At 41.0% G+C, this 19,389-nt stretch overlaps 2 protein-coding genes and 1 pseudogene across 3 annotated transcripts in view; 1 reads left to right on the top strand and 2 right to left on the bottom strand.

Moving 5' to 3' along the window:
• The window catches only part of ZFYVE9 (zinc finger FYVE-type containing 9), a 170,865-nt gene extending 154,355 nt beyond the window's left edge, over window positions 1-16,510 (bottom strand). For both annotated transcript variants that reach the window (XM_044383877.3, XM_026498096.4), the window contains exon 1: window positions 16,421-16,510. The gene's annotated coding sequence lies outside the window, so the exon portion shown is untranslated. The remainder of the gene's footprint in view (window positions 1-16,420) is intronic.
• LOC113254673 (40S ribosomal protein S20-like) lies at window positions 7,777-9,420 on the bottom strand (annotated as a pseudogene).
• Window positions 16,019-18,082, top strand: LOC113254212 (translation initiation factor IF-2). Its single transcript, XM_044383588.3, has 2 exons — window positions 16,019-16,179; window positions 16,293-18,082. Exons 1-2 carry the CDS (start codon window positions 16,019-16,021, stop codon window positions 17,023-17,025), a joined length of 894 nt encoding a protein of 297 aa, XP_044239523.2. The 3' UTR covers window positions 17,026-18,082.
• The last annotated feature ends 1,307 nt before the right edge of the window (window positions 18,083-19,389 follow it).

The following is a 19,389-nucleotide window of genomic DNA, read 5'->3' on the forward strand; positions in this document are numbered from 1 at the left end:
TACTATGTGAAATATGGACAGTCCCTGGCACAAGCTGGTGGCCCAAATGTTAAAACTTTCTTGGGAGAATATTCCCAAAGAGGAACACTGTGACTAGTATGATGATTTTTACGTTTTAAATGTGTGAGGGGAACAATGCATGTAAGCACAATGGAAGTGGATAGCTGTTATGCTGCACTACTCCCTAGAGAGAGAAGCTAATAAACACTTAGAAACTGATAAACACTTAGAAACTAAGTGTCAAAGCCAGAGGGTTCTCTGGTAGCTCAAAAGAGGTCCTTACGGCTTACAGTTGGAGAGCACCAGAAAATGAAGATCAAACTCAGGATAGTTAGAGACTGTAATGCTTCAAAAATGACTGAATGCTCAGCCAGGATAGGTTTGTTACGCCAAGGCCTGGGTCCTGGTTTGGAAGACATGGAAGCATGATAGATGGGAGAGGGACATCTAAAATGGCTGCCACCAAAGATTTTGATTCTCCAGATTGCTCTGAACCCTCAGAGTCTGCAGGGATGACATTAGCACTTCCCACTCTACAGGAACACACTTCAGAGGCTTCTCACCTGCAAGGCAATAAAAGGCTCCCCTCAGGAGGGACCCCCCCAACCTCCACTCCTGATTGCCATGGAAATAACTAATGTTAATCCTGCCAAGGATATCTTGGGCCTAATAAGGGAGAAAAGAGATAACAGCCCAAAGTTGCTCCAATAATTCACCAACATATACAAGCAGGATGAGGGGGAATACTCACAGTGCTAGATTTTGAGGGAACTCAGTCAAGGAGGCCAGAATATTAGACTTATAAGGTAAAGTCTGACTGGGGGTAAGAACACCATTTCAGAATATGGGGATCACAACTGTGTCAAGAACCTAGGGTTTGGCATAAACTTGCTGTTACAGTGACTCCTAGAAGCCTGGAAAAAAACGGCTCACATTGAATGAAACTGAAATGTCTGAATTGGAGTGCCTAGGTGGCTCAGTTGGTTAAGCATCTGACTCAATCTCAGCTCAGGTCTTGATCTCAGGGTCATGAGTTCAAGCCCAGCATTGACCTCCACGCTGGGCATGGAGCCTACTTCAAAAAAAAAAAAAAGGGGGGGGAAATGCCTGAATTGACACAGCAGAGGGTAGAACATGGGATTAAAAGGCTCAGGAAAGTGGGTGTGCTAGAGTGAATATATTATGTAAGGTCAGAGGACCCACCAGAGGATTATGTACAATAAGAGGGTACATAAGACACAGCATTCACCAAGGCCATCAGGAATATACTGGTGAGAGGGATACCAGCATCACTAAGAAGTGGTGGCTCTCTTCTAAAATACAGGCTGTCACAGTGTGGCTCATTGATAGCAACAGCGATAATGATACACTGACGCAAGAGAAACCAGGTGGTGGCACTTAAAACTAAAGCCAGTGGACCACAGTTATCATCCTAACTGGCAAGATGGGAAATAGCCAATAAACCTTGACCCACAGGGAGCTGTGGAGATAGTTAACAGAACACGGTGTCATTAGAGCAAAACAGGCAGTCAACAGCGCTGCTTAACGTATACAATCAAAATAAGGCTGAGAGTGGTGGCCTCAATAAAAAACTACTATCCTTTGCCTAATTTCTAGACCTGATCTAGTTTTCAGATCCAGATCCACCAGCTTAAAGAGATGGCTGGTTCCCCAGGAGCAAGGACCATGCAAAACACACACACACCCCCACACATATATATACACACACACATATATACACATATATATAAAAGATTACCCCCAAGTCCTTCTCCAATGACACCTATGGCTATTAACTCCAGTAACTATACAGTGGGAAAAGGAAAATACCCAGACATTTAAAGAACTATTGGTCACAGAGTCTGAGCTGATGTTGATATCTAGACACCTGGAACATCATTTTTGCCCTATTATAGGAAAAAGAATATAGGAACTAAGCAATAAATGGAGTTCTGGCCAAAGTCTAGCTTATAGTAGGTCCACTGGTCTACAGACCCACCAACAGTCATTTTCCCAGGCCCTGAATATAACAACAAGATTGGCATCCTTGGAAGTTGGGGTATTGCCCACCCTGAGTCATTGGTCTCTGGAGTAAGAACTATCATAGGGGAAAAAGCCAAGTGAAACCTGCAAATATCTAAATGTCTCCCCACCCCTTGGCCAAAAGAGTAAATCAAAAACAGTACTGTATATAGGGGGTGAAGGTAAGAGGAATGGCAGAGATTAGTGCACTAGGATCCCTTAGGATCTCAAAGATGCAGGGGTAGTGGTCCCCTTCATATGTTTAATGCCTCTGCAGGAACCAGCTGGATCCTGAGAATCATTAGAGACTACCACAAGCTCAACCAAGTAGTAGCCATGACCACAGCTGCCCCTATCCGATGTATTATGTTTGCTACACCTGATAGCCTCAGGTGTATGGCATGCAGCAACTGATCTGGCAAATGAGTTCTTTTCTAGCCCAATCAGAAACAGTTCCTTTCACATGAAATAAACAATAGTATACATTCAGTTTTGCCTCAGGGCTGTATTTATTCTCCTATTCTGTCATAATGAAGAGAACTAGACTCAGAACAGCACACTGATGCATTTGATCATGCTGATGGTGCACAATAAACAAGAGATGGCTAGCATGCTGAAGTACATGGTAAGATACATGTGCTCCAAAGGGCAGGAGAAAAACTCTACAAATATATGAGGATGTGCCATTTCAGTGAAGTTTTAGGAATTCAGGAGGTCACAGTCATGCCAACCCATCCCCTCCAAAGCAAAGACAAACTACTGCATCTTGCATCTCCCACTACAATAAAGGAACCACAACATCTGGTAGGCTTCTTCAGATTTTAGAGGCAACACATTCTATACATAGCAATATTGCTGTAACTCATGAACTGAGTGATATGAACGGCTCACTGCCAGCTTTGAGTAGGGGAAACAACTCTACAGCAGGTCCAGGTTGTAATGCAAGCAGTCCCTATCCTGCAGGAGGTCTAAATGTTGGGAAAAGATACAGTAGAGAGTTCACGGCAAGCCTTAGTGGGAGAATCACAATACAGGCACCTGGAGATCTAGAAGACAATCACACTAGTACAAAAAAGCTCCTGGTATGTGCTCCTGAGCTTTGGAAAGAAATTGCTTGACCATCGGCACTACATGTCCAGAACTGCTCATAATGAGCTGGGTTCAACAGGACTCTCCAAGTTATAAAATCAAGTGAGCTCAGAAACAATCCATTATGAGATGGAAATGGTACACCGAAAATCAAACCCAAGTGGGGCACCTGGGTGGTGCAGTAGGTTGAGCATCCAACTCTTGGTTTCAACTCGGGTCATGATCTTGGGGTCATGAGATCCAGCCCTGCATGGGGCTGCGCACTCAGCGGGGAGTCTGCTTGGGGTTGTCTCTCTCTCCCTCTCCCCTTCCCTCTGATCGCGTGCTCATGCTCTCTCTAAAAAAAAAAACCAAACAAATCTTAAAAAAAATTAAAAATCCCAAGCAGAACAAAAGGGCACAAGCTGTGTAAGTAGGCAGCCAAGACTTCCCTAACACTTACCACAATTGTTCCAGCACCCATTCCTCAGTTCACATCTATAGCTATTTGGGGGATCCTATATGACCAGCTTAAGGAGGAGATAAAAGCCAATGCTTGGCTTATAAATAGCTTATAAATGGCTCAGTATGTGAATGCAAGCTGAAAAAAGAAACAATAGCTTCATTATAGCCACACTTAGGGCTGACCTTGACAGTGGAAAGGGAAAATCTTTCTAAAGATAGAGCTTCATTCAAATGATGCATCTGGTCATGAACTTTGTGTAAAATGAAAAGTGGCCAGAGGTGAGAATATATACAGACTCATGGGCAATTGCAAATGGACTGGCTAACTGGTCAGGGGCCTTTAAGGAAAAAGACTATACAATTATTAAAAGGCATGAGTGGAGGCAAATGAATGTACATATGGGAATGTGTAATAGTGCATAAAGTGTGAAAATTCTTTTCACGTGTTAATGCCCCCCAAGAAACACCCAATGTAGAAGAGACACTGAATAAGCAAGTGAACAAAATGACTCAGAGAGTTGACATGAGCAACCCCAGAATGGGCATGATGGGGACATGAATAAAGTAGCCAGTGTGGCAGAAACCAAAATAGAAGCAAAGAAGGAGGCATGGACTCCCACTTACCAAGGCCCAATCAGGCTACCGCCCCCTCTGAACATCCAATCTGCGAGTAACAGAGACCAACACTGAGCCCCCAATATAGCACTAGTCTCAAGCTGACCAACCAGTCACCACATCATATTCCTTCCATCTTGAAAAGGCCAGCAGTTGATCACCACAGGCATTTAACAGATACTTATTCCATGTATGGGTTTTCCTTTCCTGTCCATAGAGCCCCAGCCATGCCACTAGTGAAGCGCTTATAGAATATCTGACCTACAGACATGGAATCCCATATAACATAGCATCCAACCAAGGGAAACACTTCACAACGAAGGAATTGTGACAGTGGGCCCATAACCATGGGTTCCAGTGGTCTTATCACATAACAACACCATACAAAATCATCCAGCCTTACGGAGTATTGAAATGGCCTACTGAAGACACAGCTGATATACCAGCTCAGAGACAAGAATAGTGTGCTATCCTGTAGGACACAGTATATGCACTGATTCAGAGCTATGCTCCCAGTAGGATAACACATAGGTCTGAGAACCAAAAGGTAGAAGCAGAAACGGCCTTCACTTACCAAACATTCCCAATGATCCACTGGAGGACTTTGTGCTTTCCATCTGTACAATGCTGGGCTCCAGAGTTAGAGATCCTGGGCATACTTTTGCCAGGAGACATGTCAAGGATCATACCGAGCTTTAAGTTGTAGCTGTAGCCAGTGCATTTGGGACTCTGTGTCCCTGCATCAAGAGGCAAGAATAGGAATCACCATCCTGGCAGGGAAAATTAACCCTCATCCTCAGAAGAAAGTAGGTCTGCTGTTATATAACAGGAGCAACAAAGAGTGTATGTGGAACTCAGATGATCCATCTGGGTACCATCTGATACTCCCCTGCCAAATTGTGACTGCGAGTGGACAAATGCAACCACTCCAGCCTGAGAAGAGTATGGTTCTCAGATACCTTTCAAAAATGAGGGGTGGGTCATATCACTAGGTAACCCCCTCCCCCAGACCAACAGAAATGATAGCTAATGGCAAGGGGAATTTAGATGAATAGTGGAGGAGACAATAAGAACCACTGTAGCCCCCAGCTACACAAATGGGGGCTGAAGCCTGTCTCACTAACCCACTTCTGTGAAGTTTCCCATCAAGAAGAGAAGTCCAGGGTGACTGGCTGGCTCATTCGGTGGGGCTCATTCTTGATCTCAGAGCTGTGAGTTCGAGCCCCACGTGGGTATAGAGATTACTTTAAAAATAAAATATTAAAAAAGGGAGAGAGAGAGAGAGAAGTCCATGGAACCCTGCAATAACTGCTGTAAGAAAATGTTTGGAGACCTAGATCCTGCAACGCAAGAAATGGACTGTGGCAATTACTTGGATCTCCCTTCAAGAAAAAACTTGCATAAAAAAGAAGGAGGAGGAGGAGGAGGGGGAGGATGAGGAAGGTGTCTGGGTGGCTCAGTTGGTTAAGCATCCAACTCTTGATCTCAGCTCAGGTCTTGATCTCAGGGTCACGAGTTCAAGCCCTGAGTTTATAAAAATAAAGAAAAGAAAAAAAAATCAACTTGCATTCAGGTGCAAGGAGACAGTTAACAGCCTCCAGCTGCTCATCTTGGCTTTCCAGTTGAGGCCAGACCCTTCTGGGGCAGCTCCTAGCCAGTAACTAAACATGGTGGATATACTAGAATCTGGCCATTTCTTCCTAATGCAAAACTCCTCTAACAGGTAATATTTGCTCTGGAGCTCCCTGTTGGACTGGCTGAGTTTTGCTGTTGTTTTTTTAATCTGAAGTATATTACCTGAAGATTGAGGCTCTTGTAGGTCAGTTCAGCTTGCACTCCCTTTCCTTTCACTGCATTATCTACTCCCCATTAAATCTCTCGCACTACTAACTCCATCTCAATATCTGCTTCCCAAGGGACCAAACCAACACACTACGTAATTTGCTCTTTTATGAATCGTTTAACTCACTAAGGTATTACTGCTATTCCCATCTCACAGATGAGAAAACTGGGGCACAGAGAAGTTAACTAACTCACCCAAGATCACACAGTAAAAGCAGTAGAACTAAAATCTGAATCCAGGTAGTCTGATTCTAAAGCCTGAGCTTTTAATCACTACGCTAACCAAGGCATCTTTGGATATTCAGATAAGAGTAATTATTTACTTTAAGTAATCTTAGGAAGCAAAACAACAAAAGGACAGATATTAAAGAAAAACAGCATCTGGCTAAATATGAAAGAATTTTTTCTAATAATTATCAGTAACGGACAACAGAAGAGATGCTTCAGGAAGTAATGAGGGCCTATCACCTGAGGGTTGAAACAGTCATGGATATTGTGAGAGGCTTTATAAAACAGATAAAAGTTCACCTAAATCAGTAAAAGATGTACTAAGTATTATGTGGAATAAAGGGGTCCCCAGCCAATAAACTGGGTAATATACTGCTAAACAAAGTTACACCATTTTCTTTACTTTTACTCCTCAATTTTTAAAACACTAAAGTGTATTTATAAATCTCTATCTGAGGGATATAGTATACTGAAAAACCCAAACTTATTTGACTAAAAAACACTTCTTGCTCCCGGCCTAAGATGATTTAGTCAAAATTCACTGATCAAGGTCTCCAGAAGCTAACCAGGAAAAGAATGACAATTTTCTAGCTGGTTAACAATTTTCCAACTAGTCAAAACATCACCTATCTTTATGTCAAAATAAGCATCTCTAATACCTTGAGGATAGAAAAGCTGTATAAAGTTTTGTCACTAAAATGTATTTCATCCTTTTTTAATGCAAAACATGCCCTTCTTTGCTTTAACAACAAACTCTCTAAAGATCTACAATAATGGGTTCACATTTCAATTACTGAATTCTCACTTTATGAGCAACACAAAAGCTTTATTTCAAGTGTGCCACTGATGACCTGGTTATTTTCATATAACACAGCTCCAGATGCCTTTTTCTCAAATGCATATACACTATCACAACAAAGGACAGAAGAATGGAGGTAACAGGTAGGGAGGGAAGAAGCAGGGAGGGAAGAGGCATCAGTTAAAACTACTCATCCAGCTAATTCCCAGAGTTTCTGCGTTTTTATTTAGAAACATATTCTCTTTACTTATTACAGGGGAAATTTCTATGTAAATTATAATCCCCTGTTCCTAATTCTCCTATCTTCCTCAACCCATTGCTGCCTATTCTCTTTCTTCATTAATGATACTATCACCATTGTCTGGAGCTGTCCATATGCCATCTATCTTTTCATTCAGTTCTTTGGAAATCTGAATAGAATATTAAATGTGGAAGGGGCATTAATATCTAGTCCACCACTCATTTTCAGATCAGAGAAATGAAACCGGGAGATCAGTTATATTTTTCTAATAATAGCAAAGCAGTCATTTACCTATTTCAAAAATACATACATGAAAGCTGAAATTGCCAAAATACATGCACATCCTTTTCTTTTCTTTTCTTTTCTTTTTTTTGAGAGAGAGAAAGAGCACAGAAGAGGGGCAGGAGAGGAAGAGAGAGAATCCCATGCAGCGCTCAATGCCAGGACCCCAAGATCACCACTGGAGGCGAAACCGAGAGTCAGACCCCAAGCCAACTGAGCCACCCAGGCAATCCACATCTTTTTCTCATATAAAATGCTACGTGCCGGTAATATACTTCAAAGGCAAATAGCACCAAAGTCAACCAACTAAAGTTGAGCTCTCCTAATATGAATACTTCCTAAAGCACTACGCAATATCTGGGTGGTTTTTTTAAATTATTTTTTTAGAGGGAGAGAGAAAGAGGCAGGGAGAGGGGCAGAAGGAGAGTGAGAACCCCAAGCAGACCCCCGCTGAGCACAGGCCCAACTCAGGACTAGATCTCGGGACCCTAAGATCATGACCTGAGCCGAAATCAAGTCGGACACTTAACCAACTGAGCCACCCAGACACCCCTGGAATATCTTAAGATAAAACAAATACAAAACACATGGAGAGGTTCACATGATGAAAAAGAGTGTAGACTTTGTAGTCAGAGATATATGGTTTGAATCATGGATGGGGGCTTAGGGAAGTCAATAAAAATCTCCACGCCACAGTTCCCTTAGCTATAAAACGTGCATGACACTATGAATATTATAGGGTCATTTTAAGAATTAGAAATAACATATGTGAAACATCTACCAGAAAAATAGCACACAGTGGTCAAAATTCTTATATTACACAAATAATACAAGGTAAAAGAAATCAAGGAAAATTCCATAAACCTGAAATCTCTCTTTTTTTTGGGGGGGAGGCTCCATGCCCAGCATGAAGCCCAGTGCAGGGCTTGAACTCATGACCCTGATATCAAGACCTGAGCTGAGATCAAGAGTCTGGTGCTTAACGGACTAAGCCACCCAGGTACCCCAAACCTGGACTCTTTAAAGGACTGGATAGTGGGGCACGCAGAAACAGGGAGTGAGGCACGCTGATGCTGGAACCAAATCAAGAAGGGCTACGCCAGATTAAAGAATCTAAACCTTGCTTTTTATTTATTTTTAACAACTGATAATTTACTAAAAAGGCTGACAAGTATCTGCAATAGTGACTTCAACATTGACTCTTGGCTCAATACTGATGAAAGTAATATGTTTAACAACCTCACAAAGACTGTGCAGATCAATGAGTCACTTGTAGATCCTCATCTGAAAACAATCCCAAATCTTAAAACACCACAAGGAAGTTTTTCTTGTAGTGATTCTCAGAGTCTTGGTGGGCATCAGAACTGGTCCTTTCACTCTGAGATTCTTTTCCTTTGAACCTCTGATCAAGTCAGCACATACCTTCTCCAAATACCTTAGGTTGTGGCTGATTAGTTCTAATGGGATGAATCACCACCTCTGGTTCCACGGGTGCCTTCCCCGTGTCTTTAAAAGCCATGGCTATGGCGGGAGTGTAGCTTCCTGATGGACTTGTTCCTTGGCGAGAGTGAGTGAACAGTGGTGAGTCAGGAGCAGGAGTGGGACGCCCAGAGCTGTAGCTGCAACAGCATCTTCCTCCCAGAGCTCAACCTTCTTTTTTAGACATTGAGCAGAACCTTCCAAGAATGACCTCACAATAATCTGAAAAATAGTTTACTTCACCTACTAAATTAAAAACAAAAACAGGTGTGCCTGGGTGGCTCAGTCAGTTAAGCGTCTGCCTTCAGCAGCTCAGGTCATAATCCCAGGGCCCTAGGATCCAGCCAGTGTCTGGCTCCCTGCTCAGAGGGGAGTCTGCTTCTCCCTCTCCCTCTACCCCCTCCATCTCCCCACCCTCCCAACCACCCCTTCAGGTTCACTGTCTCTTTCTCTCTCAAATAAAGTTAAAAAAAAATACAAAAACAAAAGGTCTAGATCATGTATTCCTAAGTTTTAAGGTTTTTCTCAAACTGGCAGCGTTTTGCTTCAATTACTTTTTAAGGGTTCTCCTGTTCAACTGAAAATGAAAAATGGAGACTAAAATTTACATAAACCCTGACAATGTTTCCACAAAATTTTTAAACTGCTTGCTCTTTATTTTAGTAAAGAGAATTTTGAGAGAGCTGACGTTCTGCTTAGATATAGTAACAAAAACATATACCATTTACTCTTTCTTCATTCTAATAAAACAAACTCTGGCAGATTAACTTCCAAACTGTAACCATAAGAGGTTAAAGAACCATATTACAGGGGCACCTGCTGACTTAGTCGGTAGAGAATGCAACTCTTGATCTTAGGGTTGTGAGCTTGAGCCCCACCTTGGGTGCAGAGATTACTTAAAAATAATATCTTATAAAAAAAAAAAAACCTTAAAAAAAAACCATATTACCGTATTACAAACAGAAATGCATACCTCTTCATTAATCCTAGTTCAAAAGGCTCCAGAACTATTGTTTTTTGTAATTTTCTATAGAAATTATGACATTCAAAACAACTAAAAAGACTGTATAACAAACCAGTGAGACCTTTTAGCTCACTCTGTTGAAAGACCTAAAAGTGATCCTACTCAGGTGGGAAAATACTGTGGGTGATCCACCGTATGTACAACGAAGGTTCAAAACTTGCACTTTGTTTGCTCAAACAATAGTTCCCTACAGTATTTCCTAACTAGATTGAAAAAAACTTTAGAAATATTAGCAAGTCGTTATTGCTGACTTTAAACTGTGTCCTACAAAACCTCACAGAAAAGCTTTAATATCCTAATGGGAACAAACAATAGCAGATTATACCGTGTATAATAATAAAGAATAGGGGCGCCTGGCTGGCTCAGTCCCAGGTGCATGCGACTCTTAAACTTGGCGTTTTAAGTCTGAGGCCCACATTGGGTGTAGAGATTACTTAAAATCCTTGGGGGGAAAAAGAATAAAGAACAATGACTCAACTGTATTTATACAGAATTACATTATCATGGAGAGGTAATGGCAATCCTTAAAATCTGTCAGACCTCACTTCTTGGAAATATTAATGGGTAAATATGCATTGGACTTTATCTTTTAAGAAATGTTTTAGCAGTTAAAGGAAAACTAAACCTAACCTTTACAATTGGCTTTTGTTAAGAAATATTCTTAGAAGACAACCTTTCAGTTGGAAATCCCCATACCACTATCCCCATTACCACCCAAAGTGGTTAACTAGTTCTGTCGAGTTCACTGTTTACTAAACAGGAAACTAGAAAGTTCACAGCTTTTATCCTCAAGACGAAAAAAGACTCCTTATCATCAAAAAATCTGGCAATTTATCTGCAAGTAAAAGCTTCTAAGGACTGTAAATGAAAGTTAAATCCTCAAATAGAGCCTTACCTTACCACTTCACACCCACTAGGATGGCTCTAATCAAAAAGACGGAAAATAACAAGGGTTGGTGAGGATGTGCGGAAAACTGGAACCCTCCTACACTGCCAGTGGGAATGTAAAATGGTGCCGGTCCTCGAAAAGATTTGAACAAAGAGTTACCTTTTGACCCTGGCAATATAACACTAGGTATGTACCCAAAACAAAGGAAAACATGTGTACACTAAATGTTCATAGCAATATTATTCATAACAGCCAAAAAGAAAAAAATAACCAAAACTGACAAAGGGATAAATAAAATGTGCTTTATCCATACAATGGAATATCATTTGGCAGTATAAAGAAAGTACTGATACATGCTACAACATTGACAAACCCTGAAAACATCATGCTAAAAGAAAGAAACCAGTCACATATCCTATGATTCCATTTATATGAAATGTCCAGAACAGATAGGTAAATCCATACAGGACAGAAAGCACATTAGTGGTTGCCGAGGGCTGGGTAGATTGGGAGGAAACAGGGAGTAGATTTTTTTTTGGAGTGATGAAAGCATCTAAAATTAGATGGTGATGATACCTGCATAATTCTGAGCATCCTAATAGCATTGAACTGTACACTTTAAACGGATTAACTGTATGGTATCTGAACTGCATCTCAATAAAGCTGTTATTTAAAAAAAAGAGCCTTACCTAATATTTTAAATGTAACTGAAATACATGTGTTCTTCACTTCACATCTTAAAGTTAATATTATCTCTCTAAAGTTAATATTATTTCAAACAGCCAGGAGAACCCAGGACTGAATATACCCAAACTTTTCCTAATTAATGAAAAATTCTAGACTCATTTTACCATTTCCTTAGGTCTTATTTCCTAAGATTCCTTCCCTCAAAAGATACTAAATTTTCATTTAAGTTTAATTAGTCTATAAAACCTAGAGCATGGATTTACTCCTTCTGATTTTTTAAAAAATGCAAAGGAACTACCATCATAGATATTAAGTCACATATCCTTAAGGGTACATTACCATAAACAATCAGAAAAGAGAAACGATGATAAATCACCACAGACTGATCAACTAAAGAAACTATTATAGTCCAAAGTCTAGAGCCACAAAAGCATTTTTTAAGCTTATTTAGACAAATGTAAGGATTTTCAACTAAAAGATAATTTATAGGAAAAAAATTAGTTCTCTAGTATAAAATCCCAAATGCCTCAAGATAACCATCAACACACATTAAGTTCTCCTTTTCCCTTGCCTAATAAGAACCCAGTAACTTTTTCTTGATTTCAATGTGTCCAAAGAGATTTCCTCATCTTTACCTTATCTTATTAAATGCTGTCAAGAAACATTTCGTAAGTATAAAACATTATATACTGTTCTCATTTTTCCAACAGTTCAAATTCTATAAATGGCCTATTTATAATAATTAAAAGAAATATATTTTAAGTACCACTTAATTTGTAAAATAAGAAATATAAAAAAAATTTAAGTACCACTTAATCTGTAAAATAGGAAACATTTTATAAATAGCATTTTTGAAGTGTTTTATTAAATAACATTTATTTATAAAGCATAAAGCATTCCACTAACTACACCATTAAAATATTAACTGTATTGATACCTTGGTTTCTCCTTAATTTAGCAATCTCTAATAGTTCAAAATTAATCAAACTGATTTTATTTCTTAGTTGTAAACTGTATTAATAACGATCTTACAAGTTCTTTCAAACAGAAGTAAACGAGAAGTATATTTTCCACTTTGACGGTAACAATGATTTACCAGAACTCATGGGACTGAATTGCAGCTCTGATTTATACATTATATCATTTAATCATAATAATCCTATAAAATGGGTATTAACAGCTTCATTTTATAGAAGAATAATTGAGGCTTACAGGGGATAGGAAATTTGTCCAGGGTCCTCTAGGTTATAAGACTGAATCCCATATCTGACAGGTTATAAAAATCTAGATCTAATCGATAGTTTGTAAGGAAAAGTCTGTTTTGAAAACCCTTCAGTTTTTAAATAATGTAAATTTAATAAATTGATATCGTTTTTGAAAACTACATATATGAACTATTTCTATTCAATAACTGCAACTACTTATCTTTTGTTGATTATTATACACTAAGAATGTTGCTCTATACAATGCAAGTCAGGTACATGCAAGCAAAATAATAAATCAGGTAGAAGTCTGAAAATGAGTAATGGAAAATAAAATTCTAACAATGTAATAAGTGTACCCTATACATAGAGAACAGCTCATTTATTAAGTAAAAATTAAATGGGAAATATGTATAATAATTATGATCAAAATCGTCTTCTATCAAAAATTTTTAAGAATTCTAAAAGTAGACTCAGTCTCTCAAAAAATTTAAGCTACCATGTTTTAAGTCACATAGAAATTCTAAACCCTAATTTTTGTTTTTGTTTTTCCCAAAAGGAGGAATGGATGTGAACATTTATTGGGCACCTTCTAAGAGACAGATCCTGAGCTAATTGCTTTTTATTATTTTTATCTCATGGAACCAGTTCTACTTCTTTGTGATGGGAACTATTACTCCAATTATTACTACATAAGAAGCAACTCAGGATCTAAATGTCATATCGTTCTAGGAGTTGTAATACGGATTCCTGCCCACATCAGACTCCATACTCTCCACCACATCATGCAATTACTGACCATAAAACACACACACACATACACCCCCCATCACTCTCCTCCTCCCCCCCTCCCCCTCCCCCCCCACCCCCGGTTTAGGAACATAAGAATTTAAGTTAAAATCCAGGCAATTATCTTTTAAACAAGATTTGTGCCTTGCAACTCATCTGTGGCCAGCACATAACAGGTGCCAAATAAAAGTTTACTGAATGGGATGAACACTGGTAGCTTAGCAACAGAAGAGGAAATGGGATCATCTTCATTCATTTGTCTTTCTAAGGGAGTTAATATACAACTATTGCTTACCAGGCAACATATACAACTTTCTCCTTACAGAATAAAACACAGAATCAACAATTGGAAAAGAAGGGAATGACCACATATAAAAATTGCTAATATTCTTAAAGGGCAAGCTACTGGATTAAACATTAGAAGCCTTAAGGAGAGATCCAGCATGTTCTACTCAATTACAACTCTTATCTGACGCTGTGCCTTGTAAGAGTTAAACATGTTATGCTTCCACAGTTGGCTAGTTGCTAGCAGAGACCACGGCCATTTTTGTGTTTCCTAGAACACCAAACACAGGACCTGACACTTAATATTAATAGTTAAAATTTTAAAAAGATCTTTTACAAATTACAGAAACTTTTTCAGATGAATTAACTCTGAAAGCCTTGCAAGGTAAGTGTAGTATCTATCTACATTTTATAGACAATGACTTCGAAGTCCAAGGAGAGATTAAGTGCAAGGTAAGTGGACAGCTATAACACCACAGCTACCAGAAAAGGCTCTCAATATATGTTAATTGAATCAGCTATCTCTTGAAATATCCTCTTTCTTTCTAAGATTGTAACACCATTATCTGTTCCTATGAGAAATGATTGTATTGTCATTTAAGATTGATAGCTTTGCTAGAAAACAGACACTGTCATTAAGTTCGACAAGGTTAGTTAACTTTTAACTTATTATATTGGTGATTCTCAAACTTCAGTAGGACTAAGAATCAGGGAGCTTGATAAAAATAAAGATCCTTGGGCCACCATTATCCCTAGAAATTCTGAGTTACCAGGAATCGGCATATTTTAATAAGCAGTCTCAGCTGATTCTAATGACGGTAGCCTTCAGAGACAAATTGAGAAGAACTGATCTAGACTTCTGAAACTTAATCTACTCCCCCCTAATTTTTCTTAATCAAGCAATTTTTTTACACTTATAAATATTTAAGCAAAATCTTACAAAAACAATCCAAGGCTACTGTATCTAACAGGATAGGTCCTCAAAAATGTTTACTACACCAAACCTCCCTAAACCTCAGGAGATTCCCATGCTACACAGGAGGTAAGTCAGAGGTCTTGTAGGTAGTTCCCACGTTATTCTGTTTAACTTGATGAATTCAGCTATGACCACAATGTAATTTAGTAAAACATTTTTATAAGTCTTATGCAAATGACTGGATGTTAAACAGTAAAAGGGAACAGTTAACTCTGAACCTAACAGAAATAATAATTAAATCATAATAATCTGAATAATAATTAAATAATCATGAATCAATAATTTTTAAATCACCAATAGTGCGAGCCCATTAAAAACTTTAAATGACCATTAAAATGTACTAATTATAAAATTATGTGTGACTTTTCCCTCGCTATTAAATATTTATTGAGTTGACAAAGTACCTTCTGTACTTTTCACATTTTCTACAGTAAGCATATTTATTTTATTCACGATTATAAAGTTTTAGAGTACTTATTAATCCTACAACCTTCACATACATAACAGGAAAACAAGAATAACCTGTAACCACATTTGTCATAAAACCATGAACACCTAAATACCTGACTTAAGGTATCAAACTGTAATCATTACCTTTTTTTCCCATTAATACCAGAACAAATCACTTAACCTCTAAAATTTAGACTATGTCCCATTTCCATTAGGTATCTGTGTTTTAGTATAGTTAGCACGACTTTTTAAAATCCTCTTGTCATCCGTTCTGTAGATCTATTTAGGTGGAACATTTTTGTACCAAGAACTGAGGCATTAAAATATTTACACTATCTTATTAAGGAGAAAGGGGAAAGACCATTGTAAAAATATTTTATATATATATAATCGTGAGCATTTATGTAGGAAACTTGGCGCAAAGCTAGGATGGGGCTTTTCTCCAAGGCAGACCACTCTTCGAGGCAAAATGTAATGTCATAGAAAGCGGCAGGGATGAGCCACTGGCAGGTGATGAAATTTCAGCTCAAATAAAGCGCAAACGGTTGTTTTCAAACCAGTCAGATCCGTGAATGACACTGGGGAGTACTGGGGGCTCTCAGGGCCCCGCACTTTCCGCACTCCAGTTCTCACCAGCCCTCCCGCCCCTCCCCCCGGGACTCTGCGGGACTCGGTATGGGGCGCGGAAAAGCCAAGGCTGTTTGCAAACAGGCGTCCTCTGCCTCCCTCCGGGATGTACGTGCCGGGCCCGGGGTAAGAGGCTGCGCTCGGCCCGGGCCCGGGGCCAACCTGAAGGGTGCCAGTGCCCCCGCCAACACCCCCGCTCCACACACCCGGTCGCGCCGGAACCGAGGCCAGGGCGAGGGCTTCCCGGCGGCGCGGGGCCTAGTCGCCCCCCACGCGCCTCCCGCCTCCCAGGGGACGCGGAGAAGAAGGGTTGAGGGCCCAGAGCCGCGGGGTGGGGGAGGCGGCCGCAGCAGCAGGACGCCCCGTCCGCCCGGCCCGAGGGCTGCTGCCAGGGGCCCTTCCCGGCGGCGGAAGGCCAGCGAGCCCGGGACCGCGCCGCGTCTCACTCACCTCGAGCAGCGGCCGCCGCCGCCACAGCATGGCCGGGGGGGTCGTCCCTGAGCCGACAGCCTCCTCCGGAGGGCACCGGCGCGGCCCCAGGCGCCGCCGCGAAGCCTCCCGCTCCTGAAGGGACTGTGGTCGCCGCTACTACTGAGGCCCAGCGCCCGCCGAGCCTCATCGGGCTCACGGGCCGCCGCAGCCACGCGGTTCCCGGAGGAGCGCCGCTGAACCGGGCCGGGGGCGCAAGGCTGCGGCGGGACGACCGAGGTGCTGCAGGCGGGGATCCTCAGCGAAGCCTCCAGCGTCGCCGTGGCCGCTCCTGCCGCCGGCGCCGCTGGGCCACAGCGCCCCCTGGACCCCACGCCCGGCTACGGCGCCGGGACTGCGGCGGCCGGCCCTGCACGAGCGGCGGGGAACGCGGGGGAGCGCGGCCTGGGGATGGCGGGGACCCGGCGCTAGCTACGTTGCCCTCGGCCCGCGGCCCGCCCCCGACAATGCCTCGGGGGAGGCGGAAGCCCCTCGATCCCCGCCGATCGTGGCGGGTGCTCGCCCCACCCCCAGCCCTAGGCCGTGAGCGCCTTTGCACCTTTTCCTTCTCTCCAGAAGATACGTGAACGTTTCTGTCACTCGGACGTTCACCTGAGAGGAGGAGGTGAGAGAATCTGCTCGTTTTCATCTCTCATGATTCGAGAGGGATCCCTTCTAAGCCTTTCAGTGTGTCTGGGTGTAAGAAGAGTGACCCAGAACCAGCATTTTTTCCATATACACAAAATCCTCTCCCAAAACAGATGAATTGTCTTTGACCTTAACTTTTTTGGGATCTAGAAATTTCCTATAGATACCAAATCCTTAATCCCAAACCGCCCCCAAATTAGACTATATATATAAACACATACATATATGCTGAGCAAGAGAATAGCCAACGGGTTGTCCTGAAATTCATAAACAAAGGTAAGATAAAAACACCCATCTTTTCTAACTTACCCCCTCCCCCACCTCTACCTCTACTGTTTGATCCAACCCCTGTTAAATCCCAGGTAAGGCTCTGAAGGAAGGAAATTGTTACATAGGGGGGGCTCTGGAATCATTCTGTTTACAGATACCCCGTATTCGATCCCATTCAAGCTCTAGAGTGCAAACCTCAGAGCCAAAAGCAATAGAAACAAAAAGACCTTCGGAGGGGAAATAGGGAAAGAAATTCTCCAAATCCTCTGGACCCAAATTTCCCAAGTTTAACACTACTTTATCATGGAGTGCTATAGTAGAATGAGCAGGGACTTTGGTGGCAGACTGTTCCTGATACTATCAGTTCCAGCTCTGTCACGTTTCGCTTTATGGCCCTGGGCGAGCTATATAATATTTCTGAACCTAGGTTTTCTAATGCCTGCCTTGCTGGTGGTTGTGAAAATTGGAGATGATTTATGTGAGGGAACTGGCCCAGAGAAGATGGTCCATGTTAGTTCCAATTATTGTTGGTTCCAAAACACCCTCTCCGTCTTCCTTAGAGTCAAGATTGTTCCCATCTGTTTTTGTTCTTTCTCTCTCAATCTCTGTGTGTAAATATATCCCTATCAAAAGATGAATGCATCAAAAAAGGGAAAAAAAGAGATGGTGCATTGTTCTTTATCATCCCTGGTCTGGGTAAAATTTTCCTAAATTTCACTAATGGATTTATATAACATCCCTCCACTGAGGAAAAATAGAGCCTATACACTGGATGCTATAATCTTTTATTGCATAGAAGATTTTAGCATAAAGCTGGTATATTTTTCTGTATATAAAAATTATAAGGCAATCTCACTTTACCTTGGGTTATGTCCTAATAATAATAAAAAATCTTAATGAGAAAATTATATAAGGTCTCTGGGAACTTTCAAATAATAATTGAGCAGCCACCTTAGAGAAAATAGAACCTTTCAGCTCTCTTCCAATCAATGAGCTGTTCCTGTTCCTGTACAATCCGGAGTGTGCCCTCACCACCTACTTCTGAGTCACATTACAAAATAAAAAAATCACTATCCCCTTTTTATAACAAGAGAAACTGGGGCTCAGAGAGAAGCTATGATTCATCCTCATAACAACTCTTATGAATTAAGTACTCTACTACCACCATTTTACATGTGAAATACATCCAACCTAGGGGAAAGCTGGAAGTAGACCCTGAGATTCCTTCAGTCTCCCATCTGATGCCCTAACAGTCCTTTTTGCAGTGTTCAGAAAATGCTGTAAGAGTAAGTACTGTTGCTAAAAATTTTCAATCTAGAGAAATAGGCCCTTTCATTTAGATTAGTTTGGCAGCCCAACATTAGCAGTGCTTTCAAAGCCTGGTTCACTACCACCACAGGAAATCTGCATTTGTTTATGAATAATCATGCTACCCAGGGTGTAGCTACTACATGAAGATGATTCATTTGTTCCCAAGACCAGTTTCCTCTTGCTTCACACTTTCTCTCTTTCTATTCAAATATGTTGCTGAAAGAGACAGTCTTTATCATCACTACCACCTCCTGATCATAGTAGTCTGCTGTAAATCATTTCATCTATAATTTCATTCCATCTTTCAACTCTTCCTACCCAGTTTGCTGTGTGCTCCTGAAAATATGTTACCCCCCTCCACTACTATAAATCTTTCATTTTAATCTTTTACCTGCTGTCAATTGATTTGGTTACCCCACTCTCAATTTTGCATTGATTTCCACACTATACAGTGACTCTAAAATACCTCTTTATTGCCAATCTGGTAGACCTTTCCATTTTCATGTCATACACATTCTGTAGAAAGCCAGTATTCTAAGAATAGTTTCTTCACATGAGTTTAAGCTATAGCACCCCGATCAAAATTTTCTTTGCCTTTTAAAATTTGTTCTTAAAAATTAAGGCCCTGGGGCACCTAACCGGCTCAGTTAGAGAAGCATGCAACTCTTGATCTCAGTGTCCTGAGTTCGAGCCCCATGTTGGATGTAGAGATTACTAAAAAA

Source organism: Ursus arctos, unplaced genomic scaffold, assembly GCF_023065955.2.
Source record: "Ursus arctos isolate Adak ecotype North America unplaced genomic scaffold, UrsArc2.0 scaffold_12, whole genome shotgun sequence".
Taxonomy (NCBI): domain Eukaryota; kingdom Metazoa; phylum Chordata; class Mammalia; order Carnivora; family Ursidae; genus Ursus; species Ursus arctos.